This window comes from Patella vulgata, chromosome 5 (assembly GCF_932274485.2).
Source record: "Patella vulgata chromosome 5, xgPatVulg1.2, whole genome shotgun sequence".
NCBI lineage: Eukaryota > Metazoa > Mollusca > Gastropoda > Patellidae > Patella > Patella vulgata.
The window spans coordinates 78,451,059-78,471,911 of record NC_065883.2 but is presented as its reverse complement, the minus strand read 5'-3'; the positions used below and the strand labels follow the sequence as shown (position 1 = coordinate 78,471,911).

General features: G+C 38.5%; 1 protein-coding gene across 1 annotated transcript; it reads left to right on the top strand.

Moving 5' to 3' along the window:
* Positions 1-2,948: 2,948 nt before the first annotated feature.
* LOC126822675 (triokinase/FMN cyclase) lies at positions 2,949-18,876 on the top strand. Its single transcript, XM_050551689.2, has 16 exons — positions 2,949-3,276; positions 6,239-6,349; positions 7,415-7,599; positions 8,550-8,628; positions 9,041-9,130; positions 9,593-9,627; positions 9,909-9,993; positions 11,486-11,575; positions 12,014-12,130; positions 12,494-12,637; positions 13,318-13,452; positions 14,117-14,235; positions 15,626-15,729; positions 16,210-16,243; positions 17,211-17,300; positions 17,754-18,876. Exons 1-16 carry the CDS (start codon positions 3,066-3,068, stop codon positions 17,901-17,903), a joined length of 1,779 nt encoding a protein of 592 aa, XP_050407646.1. The 5' UTR covers positions 2,949-3,065; the 3' UTR covers positions 17,904-18,876.
* The last annotated feature ends 1,977 nt before the right edge of the window (positions 18,877-20,853 follow it).

Here is a 20,853-nt window from a genome sequence, read left to right as displayed (position 1 = left end):
TTCCAGCTAAAATGTCTACCTGTGATACTGATAAACGAGTTTCAAAGTTCAAGGTTCATTCAATGTCAAGGTTTCCGTGGAGGTCGCCATGTTTGATTTGAGTGTATTTGTGTCACAATCTTTGATTGGATGCTATCGTTCACGTGTTTGCGTTAAAGGGAGACTACGTAGCTATAAGTTCGGGAATTGCAGACTAAGTGTAGCAACATCTAGATGTAAAGCTCGCGAATGTTGCTTCAGGAACATAGAAGACTTCCTACTCAATGAGCCAACCACTTACCCACTGAGCCATGGTTGAGAGGCAAGTGTTCTGCCAATCAATGTGTTGAGTCATATCCAAAATATTTTATAGACTTTAGAGAAATAAAGAGCTCCGTGGAAGAACGATCTAAGTCACTTATTCAACGAACCCCAGTTAATTGCGTCATCTGGTAGCAAATTGTATAAGTTTTCTGTAGAACAATCAATTTCAGGTAAAAACAATCAGAGTCATATCGAACCAGGACCCTACCCTTTATTTGACCTTTATTTGACCTTAATTTGGCTGAAAAGTGGAAGTCAGTTTTTCTACTGGTAATTATGATTCGTATTAAACATCATTTTGAAGTTGTAATTAAACCCACTCGTTGTTCTGTTCGCGTCAAGCATTCTCGTCCAAAAGTTTGTTTTGCCTTTTATGCGAAAAGACAAAAAAATTTGACTTAGATCGTTTTTCCCCCTGGACTCTTCAAATGCCTGTTAAGTATAAATGGGGGTTTGGGTGGCTGAATGGATTAAGCATGGGTTTGATTCCCTGCTAGCACATGACAAGGAGTAGGATCCAACCATAAGTTAGCCCCGAAATGACCTAGTTTGTTGTGTGGAGTGGACTCTCTCTCTAGCTGTCAAGTCGTTTGGATGGGACAAAAAACTGAGGTCCCATGTACACATTGGCGTGCACGTAAAAGATCCCTTGGCAGTTGGAATTCGATATAAGAGTAGGCCTTTGCGCCACTGCCCGGGCAAAATTTCCCTCTGTATGGCATAGGCCTATGCCCGTCTTCATTAGCCCAGGTTAGGAGCAGAACAGTAGGACGTTAAACCCCATTTCATTTCATTTCTCTGTATCTCCATGAGGTACAGAATCAGTTATAATCTTTATAGTTTTACAGTAGGATTAATCTTAGTAACACTGGACTGAGGACCGCGGTTATCTCCATATTAACATTCTTCCAAATTACTTATCTATGTTATTTAAATTTTAAAGATACATTATGGGAGATTCGGTAACGAGTTGGCAGTTCTCGCTATAATAATTAAAAACTAGATAATGTAAAGGCAATTTGGTGAAAATTACATTCAAATTGATCCACGATGAACCGAGAACTAAGCGACTGAAATTCCCATAAGCCTCGGTCATCATTACTAAAGTCAGTACTATAAACAGCATAGTCTTGATTATCCATTTAATCGTTTAATCGAGAAGGAAAGTTATGCAGTAAATCGGCTCACAATCCACTAAAGATTGCAGGCTAGCGCTGCCATCTAGAGTTGATTATGGCCTGAATAAGTTAATTAATGTCTAATTGATAATTTAGATAACATTTCAGGCCTAAAGAAAGACCTGCAATAGACAGATTTAGCTCTTGCATAATGTATGTTTAATACATTTAATTTATATTATTCCGATCAGATCCGGTGTTAATATAAATAAAATAAAACCAAGTAGGAACAATCCAAACCATTAGACAAAATTCGAAGTCCTAAAAAACGGTATATTATTATTATTTATTATTATTTTGGTGTATTTCTATAGCGCACCTTTCACAAAGTGCTCAGATGCGCTTTACAATTCAATAAAATTATAAAATGCAGATAGACAATATGATAGGTCTAGGCAAAATAGTGTAATAAGGCAAAATAGTGTAATTTTTCAAACTTAGCCAAAACAAATTTATTTCAGATTTTTAATAAATACATCATATTTTGTCTTTTGTTCCAATTTCTGAATATTTATTGCAAACTGGACAAAATATTAACATTAAAATTGATTTGCTTGGTCACCGTTACCTTAAAGGAGCTAAGTCGCTAATATTTGGGACCTAGAAATTGACACAAATGGGTCGCAACGCATACAATAATGTAATATGAATGTATATAAATTGATTTACATTCAATCGTTTCTGTTTTTACTGTAATTTCTAATCAGTTAGGTTCAGCGAAATACGCCAGTATTCTCAATAGAATTTCAATCTCTATAGTGTCTGGTTATTCCAGTCTACGCCTATAGTATTTATTGAGCATGCTCTCCAGATAAGAATATGTAGTCACCGTTTGACATGACTTGTGGAATATGCCTAGCCTCGTTTTTCGAGTCCCTTATTACAAATAGCGCTGAAACGCATTATGGTACACGATTCGTGTACCAATTGTAAAATGTTTATTTTGTCTTTAAATATTGGATATCGGAAGGCCATCTTTTCCCGGTAAGATCACAACATCAATGTTGATTTAAACCGACAAATAAATCGTGTTTTCAATGTCGAGGATTTTGGATGATATTGAGTTAGAGACTTAGCTACTTAAATTTAAGCTGTGGGGGGTTGGATGGCTGAATGGTTAGCATGCGCGTGCTGTATCATAAAGTCTGTCATTGAGTAGACTGGTGTGGTTTCGAATCCCCGGTTGTACGTGGCAAGGAGTAGGGTCGCCTGTCCAACCTCGTGGGTTTTCTCCGGGTCGTCCGGTTTCTTCCCACTACTAAAGACCCCTACGCGCAAGCGAATTATGTAAATAAAATTAAACCATATGTTAATCCCGAAATGACCTAGTTTGTGTCGAGTGGACGTTAAACCCCATTTCTCTCTCTCTCTCTCACTTTAAGCTGTATCCAAGTCTGGCAATTAGAATATAGAGTGTGATCCAAAATGAGAATTTATATAATATTGAAGGTAAAAGGTAAAGTACAACTTCCGGTTAATAAATAAGCTAGGGAAAAAAAGTTTTCAGTGACTAAAATCGTTATCAAAGTTTATCAAATCTTTGACACACATTCAAGGTGTACTTTATATACAGAAGGGGTAATAATGGCTCAGACTAACGCAAGTAAAAAGTTGATCAATACTGTGGAGAGGTGTGTTGACGAATGTTTGGAAGGGCTGGTTGCTGTGAATCCCGGTTTGCGTCTGCTGGAAGGGCACCGAGTGGTGGTGAGATCCGATATTGAGGAATTTGTAAAATCTGGAAAAGTGACTTTAGTTTGTGGTGGTGGGTCGGGTCACGAACCCGCTCATGCAGGTATGTAGCTACGAGAACGTAGCTAAAAACGTTGAGATATACTGATGTGTTTGTTTTTAGCTACGATTGGATGCCTTTAGTTCCAAGTGACAAACTCAATTTCTTTATTCATGCATGTAACATCTTTAAAATAAGATAAGTTTATGCTATTATGATTAATTAAACTTACAGAGGCCAATGTAGTGGTACAACTGTCGCCTAACTCCAAATATTCGCGTTTAAATTAATGAAGCGTTGTGTTTGTCTGACGTTCACCGCCATCGAAATCCATTTATAGTTACCACAGAGTAAAGTGCTTTAGATTGCCCTTTTGATTGGCTGTTATAAAAGCCTTATATTTAGCCCCGCTTTTATGATGACAGCGTATCGTTTAAAAAGATGGCAGTCTTAGTATAACGGCTTAACGCCTCAATTTTAAAAACAACGATTTGTTCCCGTTTCAGGTAGGATTATATGCTTAATTGTAGTTGAGTCTGGCAGAAATATTATAAATAACAATAATTAATCGTTGTTTTTATCAAAAATATTGTCAATTTTGTTTACAAATGGCAGGTGCGAATCGCTCCCGCATGTGCTACGTTGAAGTTAATGGCCTCATGTCTTATCTCGAAACACAGAGGGTTGAGAGATTAAGGTTTGTTATCTAGCAGGTATGCACTCTTAATTTATAAACCTTAGAAACCTACCTATTTATTAATACAGTTCAAGGCCAACTCTCACCCCCTTATCACTCAGTACAGCACAGTTTTTAGGTCAAGGCCTTCTCTAGATAACAAACCTCATCTCTCAACCCTCGAAACACAGGCATGTCAGTATATCTCAACGTTTTTAGCTACGTTCTCGTAGCTAGGCCTTCTCGTGGACTTTAGTAGTAGTACATGTGCATGTGTACATATAGTGCAGCCAGGGACCTTATATTATAAGGTCCACGGTGCAACTCATGTCATTATCAGTATATATATAGGCTACTCTATAGTTCAAAATGTCTTTCCATAACCTTATTTCTCTTTGGGGGGATTGGGGTTGGATGGCCGAATGGTAAGCACGTGCGCGCTGTATCATAAGGCCTGTCATTGAGGCAACTGGCGTGGTTTCGAATCCCCGGTTGTATGTGACAAGGAGTAGGGTCGCCTGTCCAACCTCGTGTGTTTTCTCCGGGTCCTCCGGTGGCGTCCCACTGTAAAAAGACCCTTACGCGAATTATTGAAATAAAATTAAACCATATGTTAGTCCCGAAATGACCTAGTTTGTGTCGAGTGGACGTTAAACCCCATTTCCCTCTCTCTCTCTCTCTCTCTCTTTCTCTTTGCTATTTTGAGAATGGCCAGCAAAAACGATTAGAATGATATTCTAAGACAGTGTTTTATGTTGGTTTTCAACTAAAAATCTAATTAAAGATACATTATGGGAGATGCGATAACGAGTTGGCAGTTCTCACTATAATAATTAAAAACTATATAACGTAAAGGCAATTTGCTGAAAATTTCATTCAAATTGATCCACTATGAACCGAGAACTAAGCGAATGAAATTTCTGCCTAGCCTCAGTCATCATTACTAAAGTCAGTACGATAAACAGCATAGTCTCGATTATCCATTTAATCGTTTAATCGAGAAGGAAAGTTATGCAGTAAATCGGCTCACAATCCACTTAAGATCGCAGGGAAGCAATGCCATCTAGAGTTGATTATGGTCTGGATAAGTTAATTAATGTCTAATTAATAATTTAGATAACATTTCAGGCCTAAAGAAAGACCTGCAGTAGACAGATTTAGCTCTTGCATAATGTATGTTTAAGATCGTTAAGATTAAGTCTGATTTATTTGTTGTTAGCTGCGATTGGAGCCTTATAGTTTCTCCTTGCAAACAATTTTTTTTTTATCATTTTCCCTACACTATAAGCTAAAAATAAAATAAATCCCTGTAATGTTTTCCAATTATCATAAATTAATCCATATATCCCAAAAGAAAACATATCCAGTTCAATGTAGCGACTACAATATTATCTGGCCATTTATAAGTTAATCAGAGTTTTTCGCTGACTTGATTGCGGATGTTCATTCATGTCTATTTTCTGTCTTGTTCGCAGGTTTATCTTGTAGATTTTTGTTTTGCATGTAGTGGGGTTCTCCTGCACTTACTAATAGAACATTACATTGCATTGTTCATGCACCAACCACAGTCTTTGATTGTGTAATGTTTTGATTTGAAATGAAAATGTCTACCTGGCAAAAGTTTAATCACTTTGATTGAGAGAGAGAGAGAGAAATGGGGTTTAACGTCCACTCAACACAAACTAGGTCATTTCGGGACTAACACATGGTTCAATTTTATTTCAATAATTCGCTTGCAATCAGGGGTCTTTAGCAGTGGGAGGAAACCGGAGGACCCAGAGAAAACCCACATGGTTGGGCAGGCAACCCTACTCCTTGTCCACTTTGATTGAAGAAAAGAGATGATTTGCACCTGTGTCATGTATGACTATGTGGTTTCTCTCATAGGTAATTAATGATCCTGATACATATGTTAGTCCCAAAATAACCTGTGTTAAGTGGAGGTTAAGCTCTCACTCCATGGCATCGCAACTCAGAACAGACTAATTTCAGTGCCGAGCTCAATTTAACTGATCGTCATATCACAGGGATGGCCAAATTTTATTGCGTGTGCGCTGTATCATAAGGCTGGTCATTGAGTCAACTGCCGTGGTTTCCGGTTGTATGTGACAAGGAGTAGGGTCACCTGTCCAACCTCGTTGGTTTTCTCTTGGTCCTCCGTTTTCCTCCCACTGCTAAAGACCCCAACGCGCAAGCAAATTATAGAAATAAAATTGAACCATATGTTAGTCCCGAAATGACCTAGTTTATGTCGAGTGGACGTTAAACCCCATTTCTCTGTCTCTGATCGTCATACTTTTTTTACAAGCCTTGTCTTCTATTTTTACAAGCCTTGTCTTCTATTTTTAGGGTATGTTGGACCGGGAATGTTGTCGGCTGCTGTTGCTGGAGCCGTGTTCACTTCACCCCCACCCCACAGTATTCTAGCTGCCATACGAACTGTAGGAAAAAACAATCAAGGTAAATGAATGATATATATTTTTACATTACAAACTTTGAGATTGATCCATCGAGTGTGGGGGGGTTGGGTGACCGAATGGTTAGCATGTACGTTGTTTCGATTCCCCAGTTGTACGTGACAAGGAGTTGGGTCGCCTGTCCAATGAATAGGACAACACCATTACATTTTCAATCTTATTGAATAAGATGCTGGCTCGTTAACCTAGAGGTCTCATGTTCAATCCCGGTGTTGGCCAGTAAATTAAAAAACATTCCTCAAAATTCATTACCCTAGTAGGAGAAGAAAAGTAAAATGTTTAACCCATTTCAATTCCCATCTCAAAGTTGCACTTACTGACTTATGTACTCATATTTGATCAAGGGGGAGTTGGATGGCCGAATGGTTAGCATACTGTATCATAAGACCTGTCATTGAGTCAACTGGCGTGGTTTCGAATCCCCGGTTGTACGTGACAAGGAGTAGGGTCGCCTGTCCAAACTCGTGGGTTTTTTCCAGGTCCTCCGGTTCCTCCCTCTGCTAAAGACCCCTACGCGGAGCAAATTATTGAAATAAAATTAAACCATATGTTAGTCCCGAAATGACCTAGTTTGTGTTGAGTGGAGGTTAAACCCATCTCTCTCTCTCACTCTCTCTCTCTCTCTCTCTCTCTCTCTCTCTCTCTCATATTTGATAAGTTTATTCTATGAACCTGTATGTACTACAATATTTGAAATGGGGCCTTGAATACTAATTTGACTATTCAGATATTTTAATTGATTATTTGAATATTCAGTTCAATTAAAATCCGGATATAGTTGACATTGAATAACAAATAGTAAGAAACCACTATGGACAGCCATTGAATAACTATTCATATTCAAATATTTGTGAGGAATAATACAAAAAAAACATTGGTATGTACGTAAAAGAACCCTTGACAGTTGGAATTCAAGACAAAAGGAGGCATTGGCACTGCTGTCAAGGCAACATATCCCTCATAGCACACAACATGGCATAATGCCTGACTTGATTAGCCCTGTCAGAGAAGAACAGTAGGATATTTAACCCATTTCATTGTTTTAAAGCTGGAGTGCTGGTAATTATCAAGAATTATACCGGAGATAGACTTAACTTTGGTTTGGCTGTAGAGCGAGCGAAAGCTGAAGGTATAAAAGTTGATATGGTTGTTGTTGGTGAAGATTGTGCTCTCACTTCCACGGATAAAACAGCTGGAAGACGAGGACTGTGTGGAACAGTTTTTATACATAAGGTGGGTTTACAGAGAGAGGAGAGGGTGGGTTTCAGATAGAGGAGAGGGTGGGTTTACAGAGACGGGAGAGGGTGGGTTTACGGAGATAGGAGAGGGTAGGTTTCAGATAGAGGAGAGGGTGGGTTTACAGATAGAGGAGAGGGTGGGTTTACAGAGATGGGAGAGGGTGGGTTTACGGAGATAGGAGAGGGTGGGTTTACAGATAGAGGAGAGGGTGGGTTTACAGAGACGGGAGAGGGGGAGACACAGACTGTGTGGGTTTACAGAGAGCGGAGAGGGGGAGACACGGACTGTGTGGGTTTACAGAGAGAGGAGAGGGTGGGTTTACAGAGAGAGGAGAGGGTGGGTTTACAGAGACGGGAGAGGGTGGGTTTACAGAGAGAGGAGAGGGTGGGTTTACAGATAGAGGAGAGGGTGGGTTTACAGAGACGGGAGAGGGGGAGACACAGACTGTGTGGGTTTACAGAGAGCGGAGAGGGGGAGACACGGACTGTGTGGGTTTACAGAGAGCGGAGAGGGGGAGACACGGACTGTGTGGGTTTACAGAGAGAGGAGAAGGGGAGACAAGGAAGGACTGGGTGGGTTTACATAGAGGGGGAGGGGGGGACAAATATTGGGTGGGTTTACAGAGGGAGAGGAGAGGGGGAGACAGGGGCTGTGGACGTTTTTTTATACATAAGAGGAGTTTAAATTACAGAGAGAGAGGGAGAGGACTAATATCTTGTTTAGCTTTATTTTAATTCATGCACAGGTGACCCTACGACTACTGGATCATTTGTGTTGTCCCATTTGACAGATGGGTTGAATGCGGGTTTTTATTTCAATACTATCCATCTCATCTTTATTTCATGAAACGCACGCCACATTTCATTTAATATCCCTCTATGATGCTTCCTCATTCTAGAACACCCGATACCACTTAAAGATGTTCTTGTTTTATTTATCTATAGATAGCAGGTAGTTTAGCTGAAGAAGGTCGAAGTTTAGAAGAAATTGCTGTGATAGTGAAAGATGCTGTTGATAGTATGGGTAAGAGTTGTACAAGACAGATATGAAGAGGCCCATCAAAGAATTTTACTGGATTTTGACCATATCTCATTTAAATCGTCTGTAGAGGCAGCTGAATTTTAACATATTTTCAGTTCCTCACATCATTGAAAATTCTGAACCGAATTGAACCATTTTGGATTAATATTTCTTTTGGAGATTCAATTTCACTCTATTTTTTTACCAAAACATTATTTTTAACGAAAGTACTTGAGATTGTATATGGTCTTAAACTCTATATTCTGCCATGTTGAAGCTTTAATACTTTAACTTATATTGTAAACACCTATCTCAAATGTCTTTTACTGCCTCTAGGTAACAAAGTTGCTATTGGGCCAATGTGAGGTTGCCTGGCAACACATGTTATATATAGATTTTATTTGATTATTTCCAGGAACAATTGGTTTAAGTCTGGCACCATGCAGTGTTCCTGGTTCCGGTCCGTCGTTTAAACTAGAACAGGATGAAATGGAACTTGGATTAGGTATGGAGTAGCAGGATAAAACATGCAATACAGTAGAAATGATATAATTACATCCACTCAACACAAACTAGGTCATTTTGGGACTAACATATGGTCTTTAGCAGTGGGAGGAGGACCTGGAGGATCCGGAGAAAACCATGAGGTTGGACAGGTGACCCTACTCCTTGTCACGTACACCCGGGGAATCAAAACCAAGCCAGTTGACTCAATGACAGATCTTATGATACAACGTGCACGCACTAACCATTCAGCCATGCAACCCCCCCGCATTCCTAGAGTTTATAGAATACAGGAGAACTGTACTACAACACACAGGACAGAACAAACAATACTTGAGAGACTCTACAATTGCATAAACATTCTCAGAGAAGAAATATGTGCCCATTTTTATTTAACTTGTGGGAATTATTGGTCTTACTGTAATATGATACATCCTGACTATTATTACTTTTTATTTGACAGGTATCCATGGTGAAGCAGGAGTAAAGAGATTGAAGGTAATAAAGATATAAAAACATAGTTAACCAACAAAGTGTTTCGGTGTCATTTGATCAGTGAAAATAGTTTTATATACAGTGTGAAAGTCCTGACTAGATAAGTGTCACCTAGTATCACTGGCCGTATTCTGGTTTTTCCTGATTAGATAGTCACATCTACCCCCGTAGTGCAACAAATGATTATCTCAACAAGTTTCTACTATATATCACCGTCTAGAAATCCTTGCCGACTGATTGGTCAGTGAGAAACGTAGTGTATATTTTTGTATTTATATTTACAGCTAACTAACGTACAGACGGCTATATCCACCATGTTGGATCACATGACTAACCAGGCAACTAAAACACATCTGGAACTAGCGAAAGGTAATTCACATCCAGTTGATAAATAAAATACATAAAATATTTGGACTACCAAGAAAATTAAAACATTCATTCTTGACTGAAACTTTATTATTATTATCATTTCAAAAATAGGCCCTCCTTCTCTTCGTCTATCTCTGTAATGTTACAATATTGATAGGAGGTATATCCTCTATCTTAACAGATATTGGTTTTAGGTGAATACAGGAATAGATATTGGAAACATTATCTGCTTTGTTTAATTGCAATGTTAGGACATGTAGGAGTATAATTATTGTTTTAAGATAAATTGAGAATAACAGAAACCTATGACACTTTGATACATGGAATGTTCCATAGGTTGATAAACATGATGTTTTCATGGGTTAAAATTATATCATGCCGTCACTTGTGTTGGAAAATTCGTATTGCAATCATATAAGTAATTGCACAGATCTGAGCGTGATAGACTTAAAGGCCAATAACAAAATGGGTCCTATAAAAGAGACCCTGCTGGGCCATTAAGATCAGATATCATTGGGTTCCGGGGAGATACCATCTAAGTTCCGGAGAGATGACCATCTGAGTTCCTAGAGACTGCCACTAAAGGACAATATTGGTGCCAGTCATTATCACATATGTGATAGAGCTGGTTAAACACATTCCAAATATCGTAGCAATGATCTCTGTGTTAAAATTATATTTGGAATGTGTTAACCAGCTCTATCACATATGTGATAATGACTGGCACCAATATTGTCCTTTAAATTCTCAGAGAGAGATGTAGCGGTTTCCTGAGTCTAGGCATGCTGGTTAGACTTTTACAGGAGTTTGGGTTGAGAGAAAGATGTTAATTTCAAGTATGCTAATGTAATCTGTTATGCATTGTAACCATATGTATCCATCTTGACATCAAAATGTAGGGTGGTTGGATGGCCGAATGATTAGCGCGTGTGCATTGTATCATAAAGTCTGTCATTGAGTCAACTGGCAGGGTTTCGAATCCCCGGTCGTACGTGACAAGGAGTAGGGTCGCCTGTCCAACCTCATTGGTTTCCTCCGGGTCCTCTGGTTTCCTCCCACTGCTAAAGACTCCTACTTGCAAACGAATTATAGAAATAAAATTGAACCATGTGTTTGTTTGTATCGAGTGGACGTTAAACCCCATTTCTCTCTCTTTCACATAAAAATGTAGAACCTAACTGTTGCATTGTTATTCCTGGTAAGACAAATGTCTTAACTACTGCGATGGTAAGAAGAATATACACAACGTGAATCCTAGCCAAAAGTAGAGAATTACAAATATAACGAGAAACAATAATAGACGATCACGAGGCCAACAAGATCTTTTTCAGACATGTCGGACATCGGATGTGGTAAGCGTTTCCATGGTTTGTGCTTTCCATGTCAGACCCACGACGTATATTGCTACAGTAAGTCTTATCATATTTCGCCATAAATCATTTGTGATATTTTCCTACAATTACATGAACCAATTGTAATTTCCTGTATTCAGGTGATGCTGTAGGTGTAATAGTCAATAATCTAGGAGGGACGTCCATTTTGGAATTAAATATTGCAGCTAAAGAAGCCATTTCATATTTAGGTAAGTTGCTTAGTAATAGCCTACTTTTCACCATCAACCGGTTTCATTAAGGCATGCATACACCAGTATGAGAGTTCATTAAGGCATACATACACCACTATGAACAGGGGACTCAACGAACAGGGCTAGACATATTCCACAAGTCATGTCAAATATAGACGCTCTGGAGAGCATGCGCAATAAATACCACCGGTGTAGACTGGAAAAACCAGACGCTAAAGATTGCCATCCGCATGAGCCTTCTGGCGTATTTCGCTGAACATATCTGATTAGAAATTACAGTAAAAACAGAAAGGATTGAATGTAAATCAGTTTATATACATTCATATCACATTATTATATGCGTTGTGACCCATTTTTGTCAATTTCTAGGTCCCAAATATTAGTAATTTAACTCCTTTAAGTTGATTTATATGTAATTTATGTTAAATATTTCAGAAAATAAAGGATTAACTGTAGACAGGGTATACTGTGGTAGTTTCATGACAGCGTTAGAAATGGCTGGAATTTCTCTAACAGTTTTAAAACTTAATGAAGTTTTACGTGATTGTTTGGGTAAGTCTGGTATGATTCATATTGATGTGTTTCAAACATACAGTGTGCTATGAAGGAAATTTTTCCCAGACAGCGGCACTACAGCCTACTTTTATATCAAATTCCAACTGTCAAGGGATCTTTTACATGCACCAATGTGTACACGGTACCTCAGTTTTTCATCCCATCCAAACGACTAGACAGCTGTCCTTGTCAGGCCCTCCGTCCTGCATCAATGACAAGGGGGAACCACGCCGTAATGCAAATAAGATTACATTACCATGAGACTAACATGATGAAAATACTATTATTATGAACATATTGCGTTACCATGAAACAAACAGATTAGCAATACCATTATTACAGTATAATTATATATTTCAGATTCACCGACAGTAGCTCCAGGTTGGAGTAAACCAATGTTACCTAAAGGTCAAAGGTTACGAGCCACACCCATTCCTTTAAAAACTACCGAGTCTAGCCATGGAGATAAAATCGATGTATCGGTGGAAGAAACGGTAGATAAAGGTAAAAATATTAATGCAGAATTTTTTTGAAAATGATTAAATCTTGTTAGATAGTTTAATTTTTTTTTAATATCCAGCCAGCATATACTGCCAAAACAACATAAATGGGATAGACTAATCATGTTTGACGGAATAAAAACTCCATGACTCTTTCTCTCTGTTTCTTCTTGATTTATCTTCATGTTTGGATATTAAGGTTTTTAGACCCCTAATCATAGAAATAAAATAGAACCAAATGTTAGTCCCGAAATGAACTATCTTGTGGCGAGTAGACGTACAACTCTGTCTCTCTGGTTGAGTCATCATGTGTAGATATTATGTATGATTTTATATTTGATTATGGTTGTTTATATTTGAACAGATTATGGTTGTTTATATTTAAACAGATTTTGGTTGTTTATATTTGAACAGATTACAATTGTTTATATTTGAATGCAGTTGTTTATATTTGAATGCAGTTGTTTATATTTGAACATATTGCAATTGTTTATATCTAAACAGATTATGATTGTTTATATTTAAACAGAAAATGGTTGTTTATATCTAAACAGATTACGGTTGTTTATATTAAAACAGATTACGGTTGTTTATATTTAAACAGATTATGGTTGTTTATATCTAAACAGATTACGGTTGTTTATGATTGTTTATATTTGATTATGATTGTTTATATTTAAACAGATTATGGTAATCTGCTGTTTGATATAATACAGAATGTATGTAAGAGTTTAATATCATCTGAGAACAGATTAAATATGTTAGATACCCAGGCTGGGGACGGAGATTGTGGTACAACTGTTACTAGAGGAGCTCAAGGTAATTATTTCACCATTGGTGAGAGGTTGGGTTGTCAAATCGTCTAACCCATATGGGGTTGGGTTGTCAAATCGTCTAACCCATATGAGGTTGGGTTGTCAAATCGTCTAACCCATATGGGGTTGGGTTGTCAAATTGTCTAACCCATATGGGGTTGGGTCGGCAAATCGTCTAACATGCGGGCTGTAGATTATAATGTCTGTCATTCATTCCCAGCTGGTACGTGACAAGGAGTAGGGTCGCCTTTTCAACTTTATGGGTTTTCTGCGGTTTTCTCCCACTGTTGATCAACCTCTACGCACAAGCGAATTATTTAAATAAAATTTGAACCATATTTGGATGGTTAGCGTGGCACTTTGTATCATTAGGTCTGTCATTGAGTCAACTGGCGCGGTTTCGATTCCCCGGTTGTACGTGACAAGGAGTAGGGTCACCTGTCCAACTTTGTGGGTTTTCTTTGGGTCCTCTGGTTTCCTCCCACTGCTGAAGACCCCCAAGCACAAGCGAATTATTGAAATAAAATTGAAAGACGTTTATGTCGAGTGGATGTTTAACCCCATCTCTCTCTCTCTCTCTCTCTCTCTCTCTCTCTCTCTGTATATATGTAATTTATCAGTTCTTCACAGTCCTATAATGATTTTCTTTTGTCTGAATTCAATTTTAGCTATATTAAAAAAGTTAGGTGATAAGAGTAGTCCTGGACTTCCAGTAACTAATCCGTACAGTTTAACGCTGGCCCTGGCTACGATTGTCGAGACTGATATGGGTGGATCATCTGGAGCAGTAAGTAGACTTATTATTTTTAATTAAAAGTTTTTCTTTTAAACTGATCAAAAGTTCAGAATTGATGTAGCCCCAATCTAATTAAAATACAGATCTATATTTCGTTTCGTTTTTTTTATTCTTTTGATGGCCTACATTACATGAAGTGGAAGGTCGCGTCAGAGGTCATACAAGCGGTTTTTGACTGTATGACATCAAACATAATGATTAACCAATCAGCGTTGATGTTTCAAGTGGGTTGCCCACAGTTCTGTGCACCTCACGCCAAAAACTCGCTGTAACAGACTGTTTTATTGGCTAATTCTCTCACATCATCCGGGTTATATAACAACTCTTCCAGATCCTAGTGTAGTAAAGACAAATAGAACCAAATTTTGAACTGTATGAAATGAAACAAAATAGGATCTGTGTTTTAATAAGATTGATGTAGCAATAGGCCTGTCATAGTCCAGAATCTAGAGTTGATGTGGCGGGTCCAGTTTTATTCCATTCAATTGTTCATCTTATAGAGAAAAAAATGGAGTTTGATGTCCACTCAACACAACTATGTCATTTCGGGACTAACATATGTGTCAATTTTATTACAATAAATCGTGTGCGTGACTGTGGGTAGGGGTGTTGCAGTGTTTGGAGGACCCAGATTATTGCTTGCGTGTCTTTACCTATTGGAGGAAACCCATAGAAAACCCCATGAGATTGGACAGACAACCCTACTCCTTGTCACGTACAAGTAGAGAACCAAAGCAATGTCACTTGACTCAATAAAAGACATTCGGCTAAACCCCACCCAAACCAACCATTTTAAAATACCTATCCTAAACTGTTAAATGGAGTTATAGCCCCTTGAATAATTGAGTCATTTTTGAGAATGACTGGTTGAAGGGTTTTTAATGCCACTAATAGACTCTGTCAAATCGATTTTGTCAATTGGAATTATTTTAGAATTTAAATAATTTTTGGACCAAAAGTACTTTGAGTTGGGCCTTTAAAATGGTGATAGCGTGCCAGAATAAATTCTAAATACAATCTTATTAAAACACAGATCCTATTTCGTTTCGTTTTTTATAGTTCAAAATTTCGTTTTACTAGGATCTGGAAGAGTTGTTATATAGTAGCCAATGAAACAGTCTGTTATGGCGAATTCTTGGGGAGCTCTGCACGGAACTGTGGGTAAACCCCTTAGAAACGGCAACACTGATTGATTAATCAATGTCTGACATTAAAGGGTCAAAAGCCGCTCGTATGAGCCCTGACATGACCTATCGCTACAACTTGACAGATCTTCATGTAGTGTAGGCCGTCGAAAGTATAAAAAAACGAAACAAAATATAGATCTGTATTATAATCAGATTGATTCTAAATATAGAATGATTTATTTGTTGTATTTCAGTTGTATAGTTTATTTCTAACCTCAGCAGCTCTGTGTTTACAGTCTAAAATATCCTCATCGTCATGGATACAAGCGTTAAATAACGGTATAACCGCCATACAGAGGTAAATAAAACTTAACATCTCAAACTAACACTTTGTGCTAAACATTAAAAATATTAATAAAAGCATACACTAGAATAGCTCTGACGGACAAAGTCTGACCACACTATTATTACAGACGTGGAAATTCTTAACTGAGTTATACCAGAAAAAATGTCATGGCTATACGTACACTGTTGAATCTGACGTTCTGAACTCTGTGCTAAACGCTTATTCAAAGTTTCATTAAAACCGCTGTCAATTGGCTACCTGTAATCTGAGCTGGAAACTAGCTGTGTCTGACAGTGTACGTGAACAGGTGTCTGTGATTGTCTGTGACCTGATGCTTTATTTCTAGGCCTGTTTCGTGTAGTTTGCTGAAGGATGAACTGTGAATCAGTGAATCCTCTACTGGTGATTTAAATCTAACTTGTTTATAGCCATGTTATAAAATCAACACCTGTTATTGATAGTGTTTATATATTTGTATATATTTTATTGTAGATATGGTGGAGCAGAGCCAGGAGACAGGACAATGGTATGTCTTACTTTATAAGGTTGGGGGGGGGGGGGATGGCCGAATGGTTAGCACGTGCGCGCAGTATCATAAGGCCTGTCATTGAGTCAACTGGCGTGGTTTCGAATCCCTGGTTGTACGTGACAAGGAGTAGGGTCGCCTGTCCAACCTTGTGGGTTTTCTCCGGGTCCTCCAGTTTCTTCCCACTACTAAAGACCCCTACGCGCAAGCAAATTATTGAAATATAATTAAAACCATATGTTTATCCCGAAATGACCAAGTTTGTGTCGAGTGGATGTTAAACCCCATCTCTCTCTCTCTCTCTCTCTCTCTCTCTCTCTCTACTTTATAAGGGCACAAGGGGCAGAGTTTGGGGGTAATTTTCAAACCTAGTCATCCTGATGGGACAAAAAACACCTGTATACTGTATACTGAACCTTGATAGATGGAATTCAATAAAGGCCACTGTCAAGGCAAAATTCTCCTCTCTAGCATTGCACACATGAACATAGAAAAAAATGATGTTGTCTCAAATACTCAAAGTATTGTGTTAAGGAGTCCTGCCCCTATTAGATCCCAGGGCAAGTCCATTTCCTTCTTTTTAGGGATAATAATGGTACAAGAGATGACATGGAAAGTATATCTAGTCTTTCGGATGGGACGACAAAATGACCTATGAGTCTGATCCAGTTTCGGTCATTTTCCAGAGCTCTCGGTCCCGACCGGCACATACGGCCGACATGGAAGCCGTGTCGACAACTGTGGTTCCCCCCATATACACATTGGCATGCTCATAAGCGAACTCTTGAAAAAAAGATCATGTTTTTCTTTGAAATCGCACAGTGAAAGGAGAGGTTAATAAAGCTATTTCACACCCAAAGTCAGTTGTCAGGGAAACTGCTCCCTAGCATTGTACACATAGTAATAGGCCACTGTAAAATAAACCCAAAACTTTCTGGACTGATAAAATGAATTTATTTATTTCAAGCTTGATGCCTTATATGGTGCTAGTGAAGTTTTAAATGATAAAAATCGAAGCAGTTTATCGAATGTAGAATTGTTAAGACAAGCTGTTCAGGTAAGCAATGACAAGACTTTCTGGGGAGAAATGTCAAACTTTCTGTTGAGAAATAACACGACTTTCTGGTGAGAACAGAAATGACTCTCTGGTGAGAAATGACAAGACCCTCTGGTGAGAAATGATAGACCCTCTGGTGAGAAATGATAAGATTCTCTGGTGAGAAATGACAAGACTCTCTGGTGAGAAATGAACAAAGACAGGACTTTCTGGTGAGCAATGACAAGTCTTTCTCGTGCACAATGACAGGACTTTATGCTGAGCAATGACAGGACTTTCTAAAGAAGACTTTACAGTGAGAAATGGCTATTAGTTACAAGACTTTATGTTTTTATGTTTACAGCTAGTAACATCTGGTAGCAGCAGCTTTTTGATAGACAAATCTAGAATTAACATTCTTGTATAGAGTTTAAATTGAACTTGTTATAGGCTAACTATTTCATCTGATTTCAGGCTGCTGAGAAAGGAGCAGAAGATACAGCCAAGATGGCAGCTAAAGCAGGACGAGCAAGTTACGTTAATCCTGATAATTTGACGCAACCTGATCCTGGTGCTACAGCTGTAGCCGTCTGGTTTAAGGCTATTCTAGATCAGCTGGTCTGATATATTCCACGTCTGACCATTACCATATATAAAACAGTATTATTGGTATATGTTTCTCGAAGAATTTATAATTCTGTTATGATTAGACGGCAATTTATTGACAGAAAAACTGATTATTTCGACCAAGGCTGTAGATCTTGGTCTTTATCTACTTTTTACATGTTGATGCTAAATACTTCTCTAAATTCCAGAAGTATGCTTAATGTTTTTTTCGGCTAAAATCGTTGATTTGTTAATTAAAATGTCGGTCAACCAGCTCTTCTCACCCGTAACTAATTGTAGACAGAAAGTGTCGGGGTAAAATGGAGCATGTCCATCATAATTAGGACGTTAAATTTCATTTTATTAGAATAAAATATATAACACCTGTAACCACCCCAGTTCTTTAGTATACAACATAATATAATCTTTAATCCGTGGTCTTTATCCTTGTCAACTTCTACCTTAATCCGTTGTCTAGACTCTGGTCAGTATCAACTTATATTTTAATCCAGTGATTCTCAACGAGTGTACCGTGAGATCTTCGTAAAACGTCTGCAAAATTTTGAACTGCACACTAAGAAAATGTTAAAAAAAGCCATGTGATCCCAATTGAGTATTCACTGGTGTCTACTGATAAGTTCATGGCTGTGTTTTTCTTTATTTAGTTTGAGTCATTCTGTGTGTCTATGACTAGTCTCTGATTATGGTTGTATGCCGTCTATGACTTGACATGTTTTTATTTTGCAAATTCAAATAGATTTCATATACATTTAGCCAGGTGTGCCGCTATTTTGTCGTGTTCCAAGGTGTGCCGTTAGCAAAAAAAACGTCTGCTTTAATCAGTGGTCTAGACCCTAGTCCCTGTCAACTTATACTTTTGTTGATTTAACAAATTTAAGGAAATATTACAGTTTTTATTTTTGTTATTTTTGTTAAATTTAATAATTTATTGATTGTCAACTGAATTTAATAAAAGATATATATATATATATATATATATATTTGGTTTCTTAGTTGTCATGTACGTTTGCTTATCGAACGGGTCCAAGTGAAATATGGTATGGCTGTGATCCACCAAACATTCCTTGGTGATGCCTTGGTGAAATCAATAATTACTATAAATGTTTACACACGCCCTTTTCCGAAAACCTTGTGAACGTGGTAAAGGCTATATTTACAGATCTTTGAAAAATTTGGTGACAAACATTGGGTTCATGAGAAGACGAACCCTTTCGATATTCAACTATTCAACGTTGCATCCTTTTTGCCGAAAGGGGTTTGGATGACCGAATGGTTAGCGCACGTTGTATCATAAGGTCTACTGGCGTGGTTTCGATTCCCCGGTTGTACGTCGCCTGTCCAACCTCGTGGATTTTTTCGGATTTCCTCCCACTGACAAAAACCTCTACGCGCAAGCGAATTAGTTAGAAATAATAATAATGAACTTGAACTTTTATTACAGGCAAAGCAAAATGTTTCTGGAGAGAGAGATAGGGAGAGATAGAGAGAGATGGGGTATAACGTCCAGTACTCGACACCAAATAGGTCATCTCGGGACTAACATGGTTCAATTTTATTTCCATAATTCGCTTGCGCGTAGGGATCTTTAATTAGCAGTGGGAGGAAACCGGAGGACCCGGAAAGAAAACCCACGAGGTTGGACAGGCGATCCTACTCCAGTTGACTCAATGACAGACTTTATGATACAACGCACACGTGCTAACCATTCACCCCCCCCCCCTCCCCCGTCTGCGTTATTAATTGCATGGTTATATTATCTCAATCATGATGATCAGCGTCCACATCTCAAACGCCGATAACCTTTATTGTTCAATAAATTACGGGCATTAAAATCTAGCCTCAAAGGAACTACTTCAGTGGGAGAATCACTCGGCAAACTTCAGCAGATCCCAGTACCCCACACCTAGCTTCGGCTGTATGACGAAGTCTGCCATTCGAACTACTTTCAAGTTCCCGGATTACCAACGGCGTTGCCCATGCCGACGCCTTTGAAGAATGTTTTATCATACAAATCTGTCTGAATCTGTTTTTCTTTCAAGTTTATCCTATTATCCAACTTTGCACTAAATATTCTACACACACTTCGAACGACGCAATTTTGAGAACTTCTTTTTAAAAGCGGCAAGTTTTCCTAATAAGTAAACCGGTACAACGTCGCAATTGTATTGGTGTAGGTACATATCACTTACCGTCATACAGCCGAGTCTAGATGTGGAGTACCGAAATCTATCGAGGTTTGCCGAGTGTTGGAGAATCGGATCAGTGAGTAAAACATGAGCTGGCGTCGGCCCAGTAAATTCATAAGATTTTCCGGCCTGACCCCCCCCCCATTATCAGTGGTACAGGGCGTAGGGCCTGGTAAGGAAATATGTATAGTCGTTCGGATGGGACGAAAAATCGAGGTGAAGTGTAGACATTGGCATGCAATGCAACTGGCGGTTGGAATTTGAAATAAGAGTAGTAGTGCCGCTATCCGGGCAAATTTTCCCTTATAGCACACTGTATGACATATCCCGTCTTTATTAGCCCAGTTCGGAGCAGAACATGTACAATAGGGTGTTAAACCACATTTCATTTATTTTAACACATTTAGCAATATTGTAGTATGATGACAGAATCCATATTCAGAGAGAGAAGGGGGGTTATCGTAGCTCATTGCGGGATTAAAAGGTGCTATATTATTTTTCAGGGGTCTTTAGCATTGAGAGGAAACTGGGGGGCCCGAGAAAATTCACGAGGTTAGGTAGGCAATCCTACTCCTTGTCACGTACACGCAAGGAATCGAAACCATGCTGCTTGACGATAACCGACCTTATGGTTTAAAGGACGCGGACTACCCCTTCAAACGACAAACGTCACGATCTCTAGCACACGTGCTAGATCACTCGGTCATTCCCCTTTCATAACATAATAGTGGAGATATTTACAAGATAATGAAATGAAATGA

What these genes read in the sequence shown, in the direction of transcription:
- LOC126822675 (XM_050551689.2), top strand. Translation starts at nt 3,066, where the DNA reads ATGGCTCAGACTAACGCAAGTAAAAAGTTGATCAATACTGTGGAGAGG. An exon ending in AGAAGCCATTTCATATTTAG is followed by an intron (nt 11,576 to 12,013) that starts GTAAGTTGCTTA and finishes TAAATATTTCAG; the next exon opens with AAAATAAAGGATTAACTGTA. An exon ending in TGTTACTAGAGGAGCTCAAG is followed by an intron (nt 13,453 to 14,116) that starts GTAATTATTTCA and finishes ATTCAATTTTAG; the next exon opens with CTATATTAAAAAAGTTAGGT.